General features: G+C 39.4%; 1 protein-coding gene and 1 long non-coding RNA gene across 2 annotated transcripts in view; both read left to right on the plus strand.

Moving 5' to 3' along the window:
• TBL1XR1 (TBL1X receptor 1) overlaps positions 1-13,479 on the plus strand; it is a 105,344-nt gene extending 91,865 nt beyond the window's left edge. The window contains 11 exon segments of the mRNA XM_033068996.2: positions 1,171-1,312; positions 1,599-1,662; positions 1,763-1,860; positions 3,586-3,646; positions 4,750-4,871; positions 5,342-5,416; positions 7,821-7,948; positions 8,123-8,267; positions 8,269-8,289; positions 9,158-9,260; positions 11,813-13,479. Coding sequence (XP_032924887.1) covers positions 1,171-1,312; positions 1,599-1,662; positions 1,763-1,860; positions 3,586-3,646; positions 4,750-4,871; positions 5,342-5,416; positions 7,821-7,948; positions 8,123-8,267; positions 8,269-8,289; positions 9,158-9,260; positions 11,813-11,838 — 985 coding nt within the window. The 3' untranslated portion in view covers positions 11,839-13,479.
• A 1,526-nt stretch (positions 13,480-15,005) lies between these two features.
• LOC117001089 lies at positions 15,006-17,618 on the plus strand. Its single transcript, XR_004418914.1, has 2 exons — positions 15,006-16,424; positions 16,462-17,618. It is a non-coding gene; the product is annotated as an uncharacterized LOC117001089 (long non-coding RNA).
• Positions 17,619-20,976: the final 3,358 nt, after the last annotated feature.

Below are 20,976 nucleotides of genomic sequence, written 5' to 3' on the forward strand. Positions count from 1 at the left end.
TAATAATAATAATAATAATAATCCGCCAGAAGGGCACAAGGCTCAGCAAACAAACGCCAACAGCCACGGTGTTTGTTCTTTAGAGAATAGTGCTTTAAAATGGAATAGATAATAATTATTATTATTATTTATCATCCATTATTATGTATTATATTATAATCATCATTATTATCAATTAATATATAATTCATTAATATATAATTAATATAATATAACATACAATTATAATATGTAAATATATAGGTGTAATTATGTATCATTATTACGATATAAAATCAATATATATTAGATCATACATAGATTTTCGAACACATTATATATTTTCTATATTATACAGTCTATATTATATGTTGTATATTGCATACTATGTATATAATATATATAAAAAACTATATGCAGTGTTTTACATAACTATATATAAAATATAATATATAATTATTATTTTTCATACAATCTATTATAATACTGTACGTTATTAGTATATTATATATTCTTAGTGTATGGTATATTGCAAATTATATAATATTACAGGCTGTCATTATAATGACACATGTTAACATATGCATGAAATAACTGGAATTGCCCATGTGTAAACAGCAGGATTTCTATCCTCACTGGGTGTTTTGCAGGACTTCCATCCCCACTATATATCATATATTATATATCATGTATCATATATCATAATAATACAATATACAATAAATATATAGTATAAATATATACTATGCAATATATAAGTATACAATATATTATCTATAATTTTACTTACCATATATTATAATATCATATATTATTAGTATGTTGTATATTATTTGTGTATGGTATATTGCATATTATATAATATTACAGGCTGTCATTATAGTGACACGCGTTAACATATGCATGAAATAAGTGGAATTACCCATGTGTAAACAGCAGGATTTCTATCCCTGCTATATATATGATATAATATATGATATAATCAAGAATCTAATCTATATAATCTATAATCTATAACATACCATGTATTATAATATCGTATGTTATTAGTATGTTGTATATTATTAGTGTATGGTATATTGCAAATATTCCAGGCTGTCATTATAGTGACACATGTTAATACATACATGAAATAACTGGAATTGCCCATGGGTAAGCAGCAGGATTTCCATCCCCCCGGGTGTTCTGCAGGTCTGGTGATTCGACAGCGCGGATCTGGAACCTCAGTGAGAACAGCACGAGCGGCTCCACGCAGCTGGTGCTGCGGCACTGCATCCGGGAAGGGGGGCAGGACGTGCCCAGCAACAAGGACGTGACATCGCTGGACTGGAACGTAAGTGCACAGGGAGCCCTCCAGGTGCTGCCAGGAAAACCCTGCCCACCCCTCCTCATGCTCAAATTGTCAGTGACAGCAGCGGTGGCAGCCCCTGAAATATTTCTACCTTGAGCACTGTTGTTACTTCTTCTATCATAATTTCTTTCTAATAAGTTGCAGTCAATGAAATCAATACCGTAAATCCTGTGCAGATCTATTCTACCTCTAATTTTCTTTGTGCTCTTTAAGCAATTACAATAAATAAATAAATAAATAAATAAATAAATAACCTTTTTGCTGGCAGAGTGAAGGTACACTTCTAGCAACTGGGTCTTATGATGGCTTTGCAAGGATATGGACTAAAGATGGTAAGCAAAATACTTTTTAATTTACAATATATTTTCCTATATTGTGGCTCACGGCATAGTTTTTTATTTTTAATGTATTCATATCAATATAAATTTTCAGGTAATCTTGCCAGCACCTTAGGGCAACATAAAGGTCCTATATTTGCGTTAAAATGGAACAAGAAAGGAAACTTCATTTTAAGTGCAGGAGTGGACAAGGTGAGATAATCTTTGGTAAAATTAAAATTCTTTCCTTCACCGTTATAATTAACTGTAAGCAAAATAACAAAACTATGCAAAGTAAGTAAATGAAACTAAAGGCATGGGATGTCAAAATGTGCTTACAAAGATCTTGTTATGCTTAGCTGTGTTTCCTTGGGTTTTATAGTAGTTCATTGAGATATTTTAATTTCCTAGATTTTGGTGTCTGTGGATCTCTTCCCATTTAGGTTAGTCTGAGTTGGAAAATAAGTGTATTGAAACCAGAAACATGAAACTTTGTTAAACCAAACCATCTAATTCAGTGAAGCACTTCATGCAAGGCCTCAGGAAAAAAAATTGTATAGAGGGATGAGTTCAGGCTGAGTTGGATATCAGTCAAACCTGAGAGTGATTATAGAGATTAGAGCTGGAACATAAGGAAGGTTGATGTATGTGACTGGGGAGGTGCCAGGTGTGTAATTCCATGGAGCTCATTGTTTGACTGTTTTATTTCACATCTCTAAACAAATTCAGGTTTACAAGGTCTTTCAGTTCAGAGCTGCTGTTAGTGTGAGAGGTTTTTATGTATGAATGTAGGAAGGGCACAGAGTGATGGGAAATGTACTTAAAGTAAATTCAGAGAATCAAATAGACTATTACAAGAGTAAGGAGAGTTGATTTTTTTCCTCTATAACTGATTCAAGGTGCAGAAGTCAGCACAGGTTTTCTCCTAGTGAGAGTGGCAAACTGCAACCTCAGTACAACCACTTAAAAACTGGCAGTGTCACAGTAAAGTAGTAAATTTGCTCCCTTTTTTTTCTTTTTTTTTTTCTTGCATGCATTAGTTGGTTGGCTTTATTAGCCAGCTTTATAAATGCTTATGCTGGCGCAAAGGAAGGAAAATTTCATGTCTCAAAGCATGGAAAAGGATGTGTTTACTCTTTTGGCATCTGTGATGGTTATGCCAGCTTTTAAATATTTGTGGAGGTACAGCTTTCATTTGCAGGAAAATAATTAAGGAAAAAAATAGAAACCTCATTTCAGTCAATAAAAACTTCACAAACTGAGATTATGCTTTGAAAAATATTCTCCTTTAGCAGAGAGAATGACCCAAACTTAGGCTCCTTTTCCATAATTAATTTGTGTGGTCAGTTCATGCTTCCATTGAATTTAGTGTCAGAATTTTCATTAATCATTGAGATAGGGCAGGGATTTTGGCATATAATACACTGATGATAAGATACTAATTTTGTCATGTAGGATTTCTTTAACCAGAAAGTTATGAAAGTATTGGCAGAGAACAACATAGAACAAAATTACACCCTTAAATTTATGTGACTAATTGTTAATAACATCTCCTTAGGAACAAGTGAGTAGCTGATACTACAATTTGAATGTACAAGTATTTGAAATTAAAATAGGTGTGTGGAATGGATTACAAGAATATAAATAGGACTAAGGGGATAAAACTGTTTAGAAGCTCACAAATTCCTTTTTCCCTCTGGACCCCAAAATTTTGTGGCTAAACACCTTTCTAATGCAATCTTAAATTTTCTATCATTTTCTGTACATCTACTACTATTTCTTTTAGTACTGGATCAAGCTCTAGAAATGTATAATCAAGAGCAGGTTTGGGTGATGGTGAGCAGGGTAGGTATTCTTGTATTTGTGAGTGGTGGTTGTTGTGGGGAAATTAGCAATTTGTACAAGTTTGTTTATTGTTTATTTATCTGTTTAACACAGACCACAATTATTTGGGATGCCCACACTGGCGAAGCCAAGCAGCAGTTTCCTTTTCATTCTGGTAAGTCTTGATTTCATCATTCAGATTTGTCATCTGAAAAGACAAAAAGGTGTTATTTTTTAAAATAAATTTTAAAATCTGGTGTTCATGGTGATTATTTATATAATTTCAAAATCTTACAGGTAGTCTTTGGTTACTGAGTCCAATAATTTAAACAAAGTTAGATTAGTTCTGATTTTATAACTCAGTTTTATTGCAGTTCCACAAAAGTCATGAGACATAAATAATCCAAGTATTCCTAACTTTCTGTAGTATGTTGGCAGACAAATCATGTGGGTCAGCCACAATGGATTAGTGTTTGTCACCTGAGGACTGTATTTGTCATCGTACTGCTGCAGTGATCCCACCCCATATCCCACTGTTCCAGCTGTTCACTGGCCAGCTGGGCTGGGAGTGCAGGAGGTCAGACAAATTGCTTTGTGGGCTGCATGCTGAGAAATCCTGCCAGGATCAGCTGGAAAACAGGATGGAGAGGATGACAGATGTGTCATTGAAGGGCTTTTAAGAAATGTGTCCTGTTCCCACTCTTTATTCCGCTCGTGCCACATTTCCAGTGACATGACAGCAGTCAAAAGCATCAACTCAGCGTGTGCTCCAAGCAGTTCTCTCTGTGCTGGCTGCCATAAATAGCTGGCTTGATCAAATGGAACATGTTGCCCATTATTAAGCTTCAAGTTACCACACCTTACAATGCTGGAATTAAGAAAGGAAATAAATCCTTCCCTTTCCCTGGCTGCCATCCCTGAGAACGAGCAGGAGCTGCTGGTGGAGATGAGCTAATGTGTGATGATGTGTGAAGTTGTGGAAACCTGCTCCTTGTGCTGGCTCCTGAGATTTGTTTATAGATGACTTAACTACAGCTTGATGTCCTGCTGCACTGTCTTCTGTATAACTTTGATTTCAAATATGTTCCATATTATGATGACTTATATTAAATTTGTTCCATTTTGTTTAAGCTGCATTTCTTGCTGCTTATAGTGTTTATCTTCAGAACTGCTGTAAAATTAATGATTGCTTCCTGTTGGCTTTTGTTCCAAGGTGATGCTAAATTTGCACATCAAATTCCTCCAGATTGCATTAAGTATCTTTTTGTTTTCTTTCAGCACCAGCATTAGACGTTGATTGGCAGAGTAACAACACATTTGCCTCTTGCAGTACAGACATGTGTATTCACGTTTGTAAACTAGGACAAGACAGGCCCATCAAAACCTTCCAGGGTCACACAGTAAGTGCTGCAAAAAGGGGGTTGCTCTGTGATATTTTTATTAGTGAGAGACTGGGGGCTCAGTAAACTTAGCAGTTCCCAGCCATTGTGTAATGGTTGGTCATTGGCTGCAGGCAGTAGATGCACACGCAGGTAGTTGTGGTTAATATCTCATGGTAATCACAATCTCTGTGATGATCAGAACAAATCTCAGCCTCATGGGCAGCTTGTTTTACCAGTGCCTGGAGGCAAGGGTGAGCTTTAAAGGAAGCATGGTAGCTTCAAGACTTTACCAGGTGGTGTACAAGAATGCTTGGGAAATGTAATTAATGAATAGCAAAAAGCTGTTGTTAGTGAAGGAAAAGCTATGAATAAAAATTTAGTGTTAAAATTATGCAAATGCTCATAACTGCTATCCAGCTTTATCTTTTGTAAGCTGTCATTTGTAATGGAAGGGCCAACTCCAACTTACTCTCATTGTTCACTTTTAGAATGAAGTAAATGCAATCAAATGGGATCCAACTGGTAATCTGCTGGCATCCTGCTCTGATGACATGACTCTAAAGGTAATGGGAGTTCTGGGGCTGGCCCTTGTCTTTGTAGGACTCTGGAATGCACTCCATTAGCCTGGACATTCTGGCAGTATCACTGTACTTGCTGTGTTGTCCAATATTTGTTCTTTTTTCATATAACAAGGTTAGGCAATCCTAGAAATCCTTGTTAATCAGGGCCAAGCTTTAGTCCAGAGAACTTGTTACAGGCTGCCAGCCTGAGACTTGGAGCATGATTTATTAGGTGCTTTTAGCTGTTTACAGAATCAGGTCATTAATCATTAAGCTGTCACGCTTGATGGTTGCTTTTGGTTAAAAGGAAAAGTTGGAATGCATGTCAGGTAGCACATATAAGAATGGGTGACTTGCTCCTTTCCTGGTTTTTCTTCTCTTTCCCCTTCTTTCTAGTTAAAATCTTTGGCATGTTGTTTCTTCAGAGGCTGTTGTGCACTCCTGGATTTTTCCAGTTCATCAGGAGTCATTCTGCAGTTTTCAATACACACCTACACTTGTCCTCCAAGTGATTCACAGCTACATGATTTCTTGTAGAACAGGGGCAAACTTGTGAGTGCAGAGGACACTGCAGCTTACACATGTGACTTGAGGGCACTCTGGAGATCCATACAAACCTGCCACCAGCAGAAATGAGGCTGTAATGCCTGGCAGCCCTGTGCTGCTTCCATGGTACAGATGTTTTCCATTATGTTCACTGGGACTTCCAGCACTGTGCTTGGTAGAGTTTCAGGATACATTTTTCACACTGACAGCACTGTCCTGCTGGTAGGCCTTTGGGACAGTTAATTCCATCCAGCTCACTGTTATTTAATCAGGGAATGGCTGAGTGAGTAGCCACATATCCCTCCTGCTGGCACATGGTCAGGCTCTGGCAAGGGAAATCACCTTATCTAAATACAAACACTTAAACATTAAGCCTCCAGTCTAAAACTGGATGTCTAGGACATCTCAGTCAGCCCTGTCTAGCACTGCTGAAGAGCAAGTTATCCTTTCCTAAGTTAAGTGTCTGAAGTCAAGTGTGATGAGTAAACCCCTGAGAGCATCAGTTGTTCTCCATTAGCAGTGGATAGAGTCAAAATAGCCATTTTAAGCAGGTATTTAATACTTAAACAGCTGAAACTCCAGGGTAATGAATTCCAGTCTGGAGCTCGAGCTGCTCTTGCTGCTGCCTCTCTGTGAGTAGAGGTGACAACTGGGAATGTGTCAGCATTTGTGGGATTCAGGCAATTAACTTCTTGGTGGCTGTTTTGAATGGAGCCCAGGCTGCAAAGAATGTTACTGTTCTGTTCAGGGTTAGCTCAAACCCAAGTGCTGGAGGATAAATCTACACATCACTAATCACTTGTGGATCACTTACTTTTCAATGGCAGAAGGAATAAATACCAGGTTTGGAAGCACAAGGAAGGTACCTAGTGATTTATTTACTTGGTTGGTTTCTGTCTGCAACTCGATGTTCTCTAGGGCAGTGATACAGACTCTTTCATCTAAGGTAGTTTTGGGAAGAGAAGCTAGATTTTGATCCCATCAATTAAACTGGAAATACAATTTCAATTCTGTCTGCACATTGAAAATCAATTTCCTCTTCAGCAAAGCAGCAGTTCTGAAAAGCACCATTTATTTACACATGCACCTCAATTGCATCTTAACTATAGGTTGGGCTTAAACATGCTCCTGGTAGCTTTTTCTAACAAAAAGTGAACTAAAAGCATTACTGAGACAGATATTATTAAAAATAGTGTTCATGTGGTTATCTGCCATATCACATTTTACATGTAGGAAAAGGTCTTCCCAAATCCTTTCTGTAGAAGCAATGTAAACTCTTAACAGAATAAAGTTATTTTTGTTTGTTGAGCATGATCATACAGGAGTTGGAGGTCCTCTAATGACCTCTGTGAACACTGAAATCTGGCAATGCAAATACTAATAAGTCAGGAAAATGCCATAGTGGTATTTGTGTCTCTGGATTTCCATGAAAAACAGAAAATTTCTCTACTATCCCTTTATTTTACTCAGTCTGTGTAGCAAGAAGTTCATTTAAAATAGGACTGTGATATTTTATCCACTCAGACATGAACATTTACATATTGCTCTTCTCATTTCAGCAGCTGCTCTCATCCCTGCACTTTCAAGCGGTTTGCACTGCACTCAGGCAGTTTGGTTTCTACAGGCAGCACCTTTATTACTCATTAACCTCATTAGGGGACTTAAAACACAAAAGAATGAAAGGTTCTGAAATAAACCTTGACATAATTATTCTAGAAACCTAGGAATCATAGAAAATGTTTTGAGTGGCCTAAAAGGTAGCAGTCAGCCTGCAAATGATACTGAAGAAACCATGTAAAACATATTTTAGTACAATATCGTGCTGAATTATTTGGTTTTTTCCCCTCTCTTTTTATCATAGATCTGGAGTATGAAACAAGACAGTTGTGTCCATGATCTACAAGCACACAACAAAGAAATTTATACTATCAAATGGAGTCCAACAGGACCAGGAACAAATAATCCAAATGCCAATCTTATGTTAGCAAGGTACTATTTCATCTGGTTTTAAATGCTTGTTAAACATTATTTTTACCTTGTTTTCTGTAAATGTAAGTTCACAGAATGTTTTGAAGCACATAAGATACTTTATCATATTCTGTTTGTATTAGCAACAAAATTATGTTGAATTGAGGTGTAATTAATCTGTTTTTTCCTTGACAGTGCATCCTTTGATTCTACTGTTAGGTTATGGGATGTAGACAGAGGAATTTGTATTCATACTCTGACAAAACATCAAGAACCTGTGTACAGTGTAGCTTTCAGTCCTGATGGCAGGTACCTGGCCAGTGGCTCCTTTGATAACATGTGTACACATCTGGAATACACAGGTATTGCTCTTCTCTGTGCTGAGAAGTTGTTTTGGTCTTTTCTTTCCTTCCAGCCTTTGTTATCCATCATACTTCAGCCACAAAGAGCTTTGTCATTCCTAGCACGCTGGTTTTTCTCTTTGTTCTGAGATTATTTCTTTTGAAGGTTGTACATTTAATTTCTCGCTCTGAATGCTTGCCTTTGGTGAAGTAGTACTTCTCTTTACATTGTCTTAGCAAAAAAAACCCAAAAAGACCCAAAACCAAACAAAGCAAAATGACCCAACCAAAAACTCACCAACAAAACCCCACATTGAACAAAGTTTCTCCAAGAACATACTTCATCCAAAAATAGTCTTTAACTCTGAACTTTAAATTCCTGATGAAACAGGGATTTGTGTAAAAATGATGACTGGGTGTAGACATACTAATCTGATTGGCTGTTTCATTGAATTTCACTGACAAACAAGAGGAAAGATAATGATGACAAAGTATTTCTATGAAACTTTCTCAAAAAGGATACTATTACTTGTCTTGTATTTCTGTCAAAAAAATAAGGTCTTGATATGTTTGAAAATCTAAAGACTTTGTTGTCGGGCATGATGCAATCTCTGGCTACTGGGCATTGGGTATTAATTTCTGAAAGGCTCATTTCAGTAATTGGAAGGAGTGACCATCCCCAGTTTTGCCTGTCAAACACAGGAGCTCAAGATGCAGTGGTTGTGCCATGTTCTTTAACAAGGTGCTGAGACTGTCCACAAATCTCTTCTGGACCACTTTCCTCTGAGAATTTTAGCTTTTAAAAGCAGGGGGGAGATTTGACATGTACAAATTGTGCTTGTTCACTTTGATTTTGTTGTATTAATTACTTGCCTTGTCCCTTTTTTAGACAGGTGCCCTAGTTCACAGTTATCGGGGAACAGGAGGGATTTTTGAGGTTTGCTGGAATGCAGCAGGAGACAAAGTTGGAGCAAGTGCTTCAGATGGTTCAGTAAGTGTTGCTTGACTTGGTTGCTGTTCTAGTAACAAACATCTCTTGGAAATCTTTTAACCAACAATGGAGACAAAATTTCCTTCTCTAGCTGAAGGTTGAATGCAGCCAGCTCACCTGTAGGTTTTCAACTGTACCCATGCTGTGGTACTGTAAGGAGAGTATCTTTATTCCAATCCAAAAACCTCAGAAGGTGGAGATATCTCCAATTTATATTTTCTGTTCCTTCTGGGGCCTACTGTGTCAGTATGTTCAGTGTGGCTGGTTTGGAAACAAATTTATTTTCCTTTCTCTGGCCTTTTCAAGTGGAAATGCTCAGTGTAGGTGATATTATTATAATGCATGACAGGAATGAAATGCCTTCTGCACTGCTTTCAACAGCAAAACAAAGTGCAGATTTCTGAGTGCTTGTAATTAAAAAGTTCCTAAAAATGTCAGCAGCTATATATAAGTATCAGTCTGCTTACTTTGCTTAGCAAAAGCAGGGAATAAAATCATGTTTAACTAATCATGAGTGCTCCCACTGTCATTTCACAGCAGGGTGTTGGAGCATCAGCTCCTGGCTGCTCTGACACTGTCCTGCAGAGAGCTGCCATGGGATGGGAATGTGCAGGGTCTCCATAAGGAGCACAGTCCTGGAGCTTTTTTCTTGCCTCTCTCTCCATGGTTTGCAAAGAAAGGAGAGGAGAGCCTAAGGAAAAGCAAAATTAAAATAAGGCTGATAAGGGAATTGTGTTTTGAAGTGCTGTAGCTTACTTTAACAAACGTCAGCAAAAAGCAATCCTGGCAGCTTAGTAGTGCAGTCTTAAAACAGGTGCCAAAGCATTTCCCTCCTGAATGCTCCTTGCTGGTAGGTAAGCTTGTTTTGTTAGAATCCAAATCACAAAATAGGAAATTCTGGATTTTAAGAAGCCTAAATTCTAGAGAATTAATTTTGATTGTTCTTTATATAATTTTAGTTTTGTAAGTATAGGCAATATCATAAAAGGACAAAAGCTCAAGGCATATCCTGAGCAGAAATTGATTATCACTCCCCCCAAATGACCCTTTTTAAAATATGCTGTGCAACCTTTCCAGTCCTCTAATTAATTTGGCCCAATAGGCTGATTGTACTTGGAATAGATTTGTTTTCATTTACTTTCTGATACTATAAAAAATACTGGGCTAAATTTGTTCTATATTGTTTGCTGGCAAAAGCCCTTCTCCTCCACTCTGTTTTAAATGTGCTGCAGCTGGTTTTATCTTGTGTGTGGTTATGTTTTACTAATAGATTTCCATATCTGACAGATCCAAAAGCACTACTTAGTGGAGATTTTGGGAAGACTAAACTGTAATTTGTACACCCTTAACTGTTTTTATGATCTATTTTAGTACTTTGTCCATGTACTTTAATTTCATTTATATTTTTACAAACTGGATTCGAGTAAGTTCTCAGCCTCACAGTATTGAATTAACAGGCAAACAGCTTGCATAAGATGTTGCTGTTCTGATATTAATTCTGGAGGCAGCAATGCCCTTAGCACTGGGCAGGCTGGGGGTTCATAAAGGGCTCACCTGGTCATTTTGATATTATTTAATCATTGTCACTAGATACAAGGTTAAGTTACAGTAATTTCACTATTATACAGCCGCACCATTTTGACTAAAATTTTGGTCCAAACCCAAAGTGCGGCTTATAATCAGGTGCGGCTTATATATGGACAAAGAATGAAAAGTTGCTGCTTTAGGAGGACAGGTGTCTGCTGAGAAGGCAGGAGCTTCTCTTTGAAATGGAGAATGTAACCCCCTCCCTCCAAATTATTATAATTTTGAAATCAAGGGGCTCTCAGGCAAAGATATGGGAATAGGAATAACAGTTCTTTACCAGGAAAGTTAAAATAGAAATACAGTACTACAAAGAAACAAACTCCAAACCCTGACACAGTCAGAGTACAACCTGACACCCGTCAGGCAGGGTGTTGGCAGCAGTCCCATTCCATGGTGGCTGCATCCTCCTGCAGTGACAGATGTGGCTCAGTTGGAGCAGTGCTCCTGTACAAGGTGCAGTTTCCCTCCTGAGGTCCAGTGGTGATGTGGAGAAATCCGGTTTTCCACTGGAGTCCAGTGGAGAAAGGGGCTCCCTTAGTGTCCCAAAACCTCTGTTTTTATCTTGGTAAGAAATGTTGGGCTCTTCCCCCTGGCTGGAGCAACTTCCAATGGGATGCAGTAATTTTATCAGTCCCACAGTGGGACTCAATGGCCATGAGCAGAAAATGACTGGCTGGAGGAAGGATGGGTTGTGAAAAGATAAAGAACAATGCCCTGCCTGGTTTCAGTGGATGGCCCATTAGCAGAATATCTCCTGCAGAGATGAGGATCACTGCCCCCACCCTCAGCAGATGGTGATAGGATAGATACCTTTTATTACACTCTGTATTGTAATGTGCCGCTTATAATCATGAAATTACTGTACACAATCCATGTCGTGGGTTTTGCTCTGATACTTCCCACAGAATGTCAAACCTGGTGGTGCTGTGCAGCTGCTGTATGTTGTGTGTCTCTCTCTTTGCAGGTTTTGTGTATTAGACCTCCGGAAATAGCGCTCTTAGTTGGAAAGCCATGGACCGACTATGAATGTGTACATAGCCAAAATGACTGTCCCTGACCCATGTACTGCTATAGTCCCAATCGAACCATGGCCAGTCCACTACAGCCAAATGTAAAAGAAATATATACATATACTGTATATAAAAAAAAAAGAGGAAAAAAAAAAAAAAAAAAGAGGAGAAAAAAAAAATTACACCCTGAAGAGGATGACAGAGTTTTGTCACAGCTTGTGAATCCTGTTCACCAAGTGCTGGAATCTGCTGTGCCCCAAAATAACATTTAAAGGTTTTGGATATGAAAAAACAGAAGAGAGCGAGAGAGAGAGAGAAATATACCATATACAAGAGCAGACCCATATACATACCAAAATCAGAAGATACTAATGGCAGCCTTCATTACCCTTCCCCCAGAAATCCATTCTCACGTGGATTGTGGGGGATTTTTGTGTTCCTTCTCAGTAGTTGAGCAGTTTGTGTGTACAGAGAAAATGGACTTACAGAAATCTGCAGCAGTAGTTTTTTTTCTTCTTTGCTTTTAAACATTGGGTTTTCTGTTTTGTTTTGGTTAAGTTTACGGATGCATGAAGTAAGGGAGTGATTTAGTTTCTTGTTTATATTTTTTCACCTTGGAAAAAGAAAAAAAAAAGCGGTTTCTTTGAAACATGTTTTTTGATGCATTCTTTGAAGAGGTTAGTTTGAACCTGATAATGTTTGGTACATTTTGTGGCTCCCAGAGCACAATTTTGTGAACAGAGGGAGGGTGGAAAAGGGATTAGGGAGAGAGAAGAAAAAAAAAATCCTTCTTTGTGGCATGATATTTCACATCTTTCTCATCTACAAAGTAGGATGGAAATGGGTATAATGCTATGTTTGATTTTCTGGTGACATGGCTGAAATGCAGTAATTTCTTATTTGGGACATAATTCTGCCAAACTTAAGAACAGAAGGGCACAAAAACAGAGGAAAAAAAAACAGGGATGCAAAAAAAACAAAAAAAAAAAAGAAAAAAAGAAAGAGGAAAAATGCATCTTCTGTTGCTTTAAGACCATAGCTAAAATATGGTTAAATTGTGCACTATTGTGAAAAGGAGCAAAGTAGAGCTGGGGGATTTGGTTTTAAGAGGTTAAGATCTTTCTGGACAAGGGTTCATGCCACAGCTTCTTTGAGAGTTGCCCATCATTATTTGTAGGAGCTTAGATGTATAATTGTAACCAAACTCCAGTATTAAAAGTATTTCATGTAATTTTTCTTTATTAAAATAAAATCTTTGGCATATATTTGATAACACTGCCATTAAGAGGCAAAATGTTTACTACCTTAGATTTTAAAAAAAATCTTAAACAGAGGACTTGCTTCAAGTTTATTTTAATAGCAGTGATTCAGCTTATTTAAAAGATGAATACTTGCACTAATTCCCCTGCTGCTCTGGTCCTGCAGTTTATTGTATCTTGTGACTACATTTTTTTCCAAATATAGGGTAGATGTAAGCTGCTATTTTTTTAATAATCACTACTATATAGTGTCTTTTACTCTGTTTACAATATCAAGTATTTTTCTTACAATGACAGATGTATATGGCAAACCTTTTTCTGCTCATGTGATTTAAAGTATACTAATAGTGATTTTATTTGTAAATGATAGCATGAGGTTGTGTTTATGCGTATGTGTAGTCGAAAAGGTTGCATCATGTCTTGCATAAGATTCCAAGAGTGTAAATTTATAAAAAAGAGAGGTTGTCAAATTTATGTCACAGACATTTTACTTAAGGAATGGTTTATATTACAGAGCTTGCAAAGCTATCGGTTTTATAACACTATTTCAATCACAATTAATTTTGTGACTTATGATTGTTAGTCTCTAACCTATTTTTTTATTCATTTGGGGTTTTTTTTTCCCCCCTCCAAGTTAAGTATAAATTCATTTAATTGAGATAATGCAGCTTTGACATTTTAACCATTGTTTTTTAGGCATCGATTTCTGCTATTTTCCATGAAATAAAACATGACTTGAAGCAAGTCTGAGTTTGGCTAAGGTAGGGCAGCAATTTGCCAGTGGTAAAGACAAGTCAACAATACATGGTTTATATTCACCCCAGGATTATACTGCTATCATACACAGCTTTTAAAACCAACACCAAGTCATATCCATAAAGACAGTTATCCGTGGTGGTTCTGTGCCAGCTATTTTTAAGGTTTTGGAACATATTGCAAATGTTTAGAGCAAATACCCTGTGAGTTACAATATGTAGGAAACCTAATATATTGAGTGTCTGGCACTTGAAATATTGCTTTTATTGCTGGAGGTCCATGACTGTGGCTGACCTCTGTCATTTAATGAAAAAAAATAAAAATAAAAAAAAAATTCTGTGCAATAATTTAAAACTGTGCTCCCAGGAATAGACACAAATGTTTTGAGTATGTTTAAGCTGCATTTTTCGTTTAGCAATGCATTTGTCAATTGCACTGAATTTAAATCTGAAAGTCAGAAGTGATTCTTGATAGTACTTTTGTATTTTAATATGGACAGTTTATTCATTTTCATAAAAGTTATTGGATGATTCTTTCAGCCAATCTAAACAATTGTGGTGGAATTCTGTGACATAGCTGCAAAATCACACAGCCATTTCTTAGGGTATTGCCATTTTCCTCTTCCCCAGTCATCAGCTGTTTTGGTTGTAATTCTAATTGCTTCAGCATAACATCACACACTCAGAAATAGAGAAACACCAGAGCATGTCCAGGCCAGGGCTGTCACTGTGGGTCTGGCAGGAATGCTGGCACTGCTGGACACAGCCCTGCCCCAGTGAGTGCCCAGTGAGTGCCCACTGCCCCCAGTGAGTGCCCAGTGAGTGCCCAATGCCCCCAGCAGTGCCCACTGCCCCCAGTGAGTGCCCAATGCCCCCAGCAGTGCCCACTGCCCCCAGTGAGTTCCCAGTGCCCCCAGTGAGTGCCCACTGACCCAAGTGAGTCCCCACTGACCCAAGTGAGTCCCCACTGCCCCCAGCCCTGCCCCAGTGAGTGCTCACTGCCCCCAGCAGTGCCCACTGCCCCAGTGAGTGCCCAGTGAGTGCCCACTGTCCCCAGCAGTGCCCACACCCCCCAGTGAGTGCCCACTGCCCCAGTGAGTGCCCACAGCCCCCAGTGAGTGCCCACAGCCCCCAGCAGTGCCCACTTGACCCCAGTGAGTGCCAATGAGTGCCCTCTGCCCCCAGCAGTGCCCACTGCCATGGGTCAGTGTCCCCAGCCCAGGTCCAGTTGTCCCAGCCTCTCATGCCACAGTGCTGCTCCTGCTCCCGCACGCCGGGTTCTGCCACCCTGCCAACCAAAAACCAGACAAGAACACCACAAACCATGCTGGTAATTACTGACTTCTACAGCACAAAGGCCTCGTGGTCCAGGGTGTCCAAATTGCTCCTTTCAGAGGGGAAGCCAAATGGCAGCAGGGCCCTGACTTTGTGTAGGGTGTACATGCTCGGTCTTACAGATGGAGTCACTCCTGTTTTTATCAGTTCTGCACGATAACAGGCAGATACCCAAACAGAGGATAAAAGGAAGGGGAAAAGCTGGGCTCAGAATTAATGATGGGATAAGAAATGAACTGCTCTTGAGTTCGCTGTCTTTCTGTGCGTCCACCTCAGAACCCCGTTTCTCATTTTTGCATGACCAGATCCAGGTTTCTGTAGAGTTCGTCTTTTTCTATTTTTACTTTACCTTTTTCTGCATTTTTAAATTGATGTAAAGATTCCCAACCAGTGGACTTTTTAGTGTAGTTAAGAGAATATCTAGGTCTTCATAAAAGCTTTTTTAGACTCTTTGTAATGTTGATAAACTGAGTTTTATTCTGGGACTACCATTGTGCAGGGTTATTTAGCATGTCTACTAGATGATTGGAAATCTTATATGAAACACTAAAAGTGCCTCTTTTCTGGGTTGGGTGGAGGGGAGGTAGTAGTTACCAGAGTCAGAACGACATGGCATTTCGAAGCATGTTTCTTGATTTCGTGACACTTTAATGCATCTTGAGAGAAAGGCCAAAGATTTCTACCAATTTTGATTGATTTTTGAGTTTTAAAAAGCACTCCTTTTTCCTTACACTGCTTACCTCATGCTAGGGCGTCTGACAGGGCGTTGTACCTTGGGAATGTCCTTTGTGTTTAGGGACAGCAGTGGGTGGCACGGGCGGCCGTGCTGGTTGGTTTAATTCTGGTGTTTAATTCTGCTGGGGGGAAGACATCCATTACCACTGCAAACCGGGGGCTTCAGCCTGTGCATTGGTTTTGTCTGTTAGCAAAGAGGGGAGCCTTGGGTTTTTCCAAGTTTTATTTCACCTGAAATCCCACAGTGTCACTCCACCCTTGCCAGGGCGAGCGCTGGAGGCAGCGGGGCTGTGCTGAACCCCAGGGTGGATAAAGTGAGATTCATCCCTGTGAGCCCCCAGGGTGGATAAAGTGAGATTCATCCCTATGAGCCCCCAGGGTGGATAAAATCACCTTAATCCCTGTGAGCCCCCAGGGTGAATAAAGTGAGATTCATCCCTGTGAGCCCCCAGGGTGGATAAAATCAGCTTCATGAACCCCCAAGGTGGATAAAATCAGCTTCATCCCCATGGTCCCCCAAGGTGGATAAAATCAGCTTCATCCCCATGGTCCCCCAAGGTGGATAAAATCAGCTTCATCCCCCTCCAGCCCCATCCCCTCCGTGGGGTTTTGCCGGATTTAGCCCAGTTCCTTTTAGGCTCCCTTCCCAAAGCCCTGTAGAGCCATTCCTGGGTGGGATCACTTCCACCCTCTCCAGACGCCTGAAGAAAGCAGAAGCAACAGTGTGGCATGGTTAGAAGCAAATACAGCTTCGGGAGACAGCAGTAAATCTCCATCAAGATCCCTGACATTTTCCGTAGGGAGAGAGACATGGAGCAGTCCTCACTTCTCCCTTTAGAGAAAGCTCTGAAATACCACGAGCTGTGAAAGTGTGACTGTCTTCACTGTCAGTCTGGTGGGAGGCAGACGAAGCAGGAAAATCTGCCCTTTCGAGTGGATTGCAGATTTAGTGTTAATAGTGCTTCAGATCAGTAGTTTTGAGTACATAATTCGCTTTCTCTGCCTTTAAGTTTGAAGCTTGACAATAACTTGAGGCATGTTTTTGTTTTGTTTTGTTTTGTTTTTTTTATTTTTGAATAATCATTCATTTTTACTTCATAATGTTTTTTGACATTTGTGGGTAAATACAAGAAAACAGTCTGCATGTTGTTGCTAGTCCAGTGTACTTTGCAATCTTGTCCTCAACAGACTGCAGTGTGCAGAACAGTAATTCTAGAATACAGAAGTAATTTTCTCTCTCTCCTGACATTGACATTGTAGTTGTAATGGTTTCATTTGGAGTTACAAATCCTTTGGGTCTAATTCTGTGAGCCTACCTATAGCACTGGATTAAAATGTCTGCATCATTTCTTCAGTTATCCAGTTAAACTACAACTGTTGTAAAAGTGTAAACCAGCCCATGACAGTTTTTTGTACTTGTTTAAAGGACTTTTATTGTTCAGTTTTCATGATTATTGTCTAAAGAAGACTGATATAGATGTTCTATACTGTCCTGGACCATGTTAATTACACTTTATGATGTATTTTGGTTCTACATCACAATGATTTGTCCCCAAGGCCCTTATATCCCTTCTAGGCACATTTTCTGTTGCAGTTTCCCTTTGCATTGTATTGCTTTGACAACTGTAATTTGAATCAGATCTGAAAGAGGTCCAGAATAAAATATATTTTGATATTACCTTGCCTGAATGTTCTATACCAGTAATTTTAAACACTTGGGATGGAAGATTTGCAAATCATTCGGCTGGGGGAGTGACAGACTGAAACACTATTTTTAATATTGAAGTTTGGCACATTTTCAGGTAAGACAAGGTGCAAACAGCAGCAGGAGGTAATCACAGTGTGGCTGCAGCATCTTTGTGGGCACACAGTAGATCCTGTGATGGTGATGCTGTCCCCTGCCACCATGTCCTGCTGTTCCATTTAGGGGAAGTGATTTATTTCATGTTTTACATGCTCCATCTTCCCCTCACCCCTCCACCTATGGAACAGAAGCAGAGTCCAGTGGTGCTTGCAGCTGCAGCCCAGCTGCATGGAAGATTCTGGAGGTGTGGGAGCAGCTCCTCCCTGAAGATGGAATCTCACAGATCTGGAGATCTGGTGTTACAGAGCAGCACAATCTGGCTGTGCAGAGCTGTTTGTGTTACTGCATTTCAGATGTGTGAAACCATTCAGATTCACCTGTGAAACAGCATACATCCACCATACATAGAATGATTTAATTCCTTTAGAATGGGGGTCATGTCATAATCCAAGTGAGGGAACCCAGACAGTTTCTTTTCAATGTGTCTAGAACTTTATGGTGAAATTGCTGCTTTTTCTTGTAGTTGCTGATTTGCTCTAAATCCAAAAGTAGTGCTATGGAAATTGATTCTAATATTTTCAAGCTTGCTGTGGAAAAGTGCCTGTAATGAATTGAAAACAGAGGAGAGACTCTGTTTTGCAAGTGTAAAACCAGTGTTGCCTTCCCTTCACCTGGAGTTCGAGTGCATTGAAGGATTTCTGCATCACCTGGATTTTGAGGCAGCAATATTGGAGCAGTTTCATGGTTCTGAGACAGACTGTGAGTTGATATTTCATTAGTGCAAATGTGTTATGTACACCTTGCTCTCACATGGTAGTGATGGCCAGATCCACCCTGTGAAGAGGAGACAGCATTCCAGGTAAGTGCCTTATTCCACTGCTTCCCAGATCTTCCCTTGGGACTTTAGTTAGAGCCTGATTCTTACAACTCTGTGAGAGCTTGTGGTCTCAGGTATTCATAAAGTCAATGTTCCCTACCTCACAGGGAAATGATTTAATGAAAGTTGAAGCAATATCTTTAGTTTGCTGATGTCAGCACAGGGCAGCTGTAATGGAATAATAATTTGGGAAGAATTTATTGATGATTCTGTGGAGAGTGATGATGCCCCAGTTAGTGTTTTGTCCTTAAGGAAAGCTGACCCAGGAGTTCTGCAGTGCAGGGGCTTTTGTGGTTATCTGACTAACTGAAAATTGGTGCCATAAAGGCATGGTTGAAGGATTAATAAAGACAGGTTTTCTTAATAGATGTCATGTGAAAATGTTCTGCTTCCAGATTAATTCTTCAGTTACCAAGTCAAGATTTTGGACTCAAAAAAATGTCAAGACATCTCAATAGAGGTTAAGTACTTTCAGCAGACTTATTTTCTTTTTTTCCACAGAGTTTTTCTGACTTGTTCTAGATGCTGAGTGCCCTGCTTTTAACCTTGAGAGCACTGTATTTTGAGCTTTCTGAGTTACATTTTCTTGAACATTTTCAAGACTTCACTGGAGTGGTGACAGCTTGGACTGCCTTCCCAATTAGAGAATCAAAGGGCCCAGCTCACAGTGATGCTGATGGGAAATTCCCAATTACTTCAGTGCAAGCAGACCTAGGGCAGCACTTCTGAAAAGAGATGTTGGTGGGTGAAGGGTTTTTTATTCTGACATCTCAAAAATCCATCCATTAAAGATCAAGTTTCCTGTGGCACTGTGCTGAAGCACTCATACCACAAACCTAAGGCACTTTTTGCTCCTTGTGTGTTGTCTCAGCCTTGGTGGAAGCCATGAAATCTGCAGGCTCCATTTGATTTAATTTGTACCGTTGTCCTTGCTTCAAATGTTTTCTGCTGACAGGAATATCTGAAGGTGTGGGGCTGCCTTTAATAAATGCCAGGTAGAGGGGTAAGGTGGGGTTAAGTCCATGTGGATGTGGCTGGGGCTCTCCAAAGCTCCCTGGCTCTCCACAGCCTTTCCTGCTCAGGGAGTTGTGCTGCTGCATCATTTGCACTTCCAGAAGCCACTTGGAGCTCAGTGTCTGCTGCTTGCACTTGGGCTGCAGTGGGACTCTCAGCTTTATAAATGGAAAAAAAACCTTTTTTAATGGCACAATAACCATGTATTCATGTTATTTGGAGCCACAGTAATTTTGACATATATCCTTCAATTCCTCATAAGTGATTAGTTTTTAAAGTAACAAATTCCCACCACAGGACAATAGTGAAGAATTGCACTTGGTTTACTTCTTAAATACTTATTTGAAAGTTCTGCAGTTCTTTCCCTTTCTATTGCTACAGCTCATCTGTCTTCAGTTTGCTCGAGCACTGCAGAAAAGTCAGGTGCTGATTAGGTGGATGGGAACAAACTGCTTTCCAGCAGTGAGTAATTTGAAGCCAGGAGCCAATTCCCAAGACAGAGAGTTTGTGTAGTTTGTTGCAATTGTGTTGTTTACCATCTCATGCTCAGATTGGTAAAACTTGCTGTGTGTGCTGAATTAAATATTCTATTATTTTAGTTTATTTATTACTATCCAGTTCCTGCAGCTAATTCTATGGGAAAATCATTCAATATAGTTTTAATAGGGAACAAATTATAACTTTGCCCTGTGTGTTCAAGCAGAGAATTCTCCAATACTTTTGGAAATGTCAGCTGTATAGAGGTGTAGTTTGGTGCTGTTTGGACAGTGAGTGATCTCCAATTTTGGGCTTTAGGTGTATGATTTCTTATCTTGAGCATTCAAGAGCTAAATACCTGTTGGCCCATGTATTTATTTATCTCCTGGTTTATTACTGTTTGCTTGGCTGGGTGGATAAATCAACTCAGTGTTTCCATCAAATGCTTTTCTAGCTGCAGGTAAATTGTGCCTCTGAACTGGACAATAAGAAACAATAAGGATGAGAAATCTGTGCCCACAGTGCTCTGTTTGAAATCAGCACATTGTGACTTTTTTTGCATTTGCAGCTGGATCACTTTTACATGGATATAGGAATTCAAGAGTTCTGTCCAGCTCTTCAACCATTTTACTCTACTTTCTCTAGGAGAACTTGCAAATGAGCAGAATAAAGGAGAATACTTTTGTTTTTGGAGTTTCTGTTTGAAAACAATGGGAGTCACCAAGTGGTGAGGAAGGAGCCTGGGCTGGCTGGGAGCTGCACATCCCCAAGGCTTTCCTGTGAAATTCTGCAATAACTTCAATGATAAAGCACTTTCCTCTCTGATCCGAATCTTTTGTGCAATTAAAATCTTAGCATTTTGCC

This window comes from Catharus ustulatus, chromosome 10, assembly GCF_009819885.2.
Source record: "Catharus ustulatus isolate bCatUst1 chromosome 10, bCatUst1.pri.v2, whole genome shotgun sequence".
Classification (NCBI taxonomy): Eukaryota; Metazoa; Chordata; class Aves; order Passeriformes; family Turdidae; genus Catharus; species Catharus ustulatus.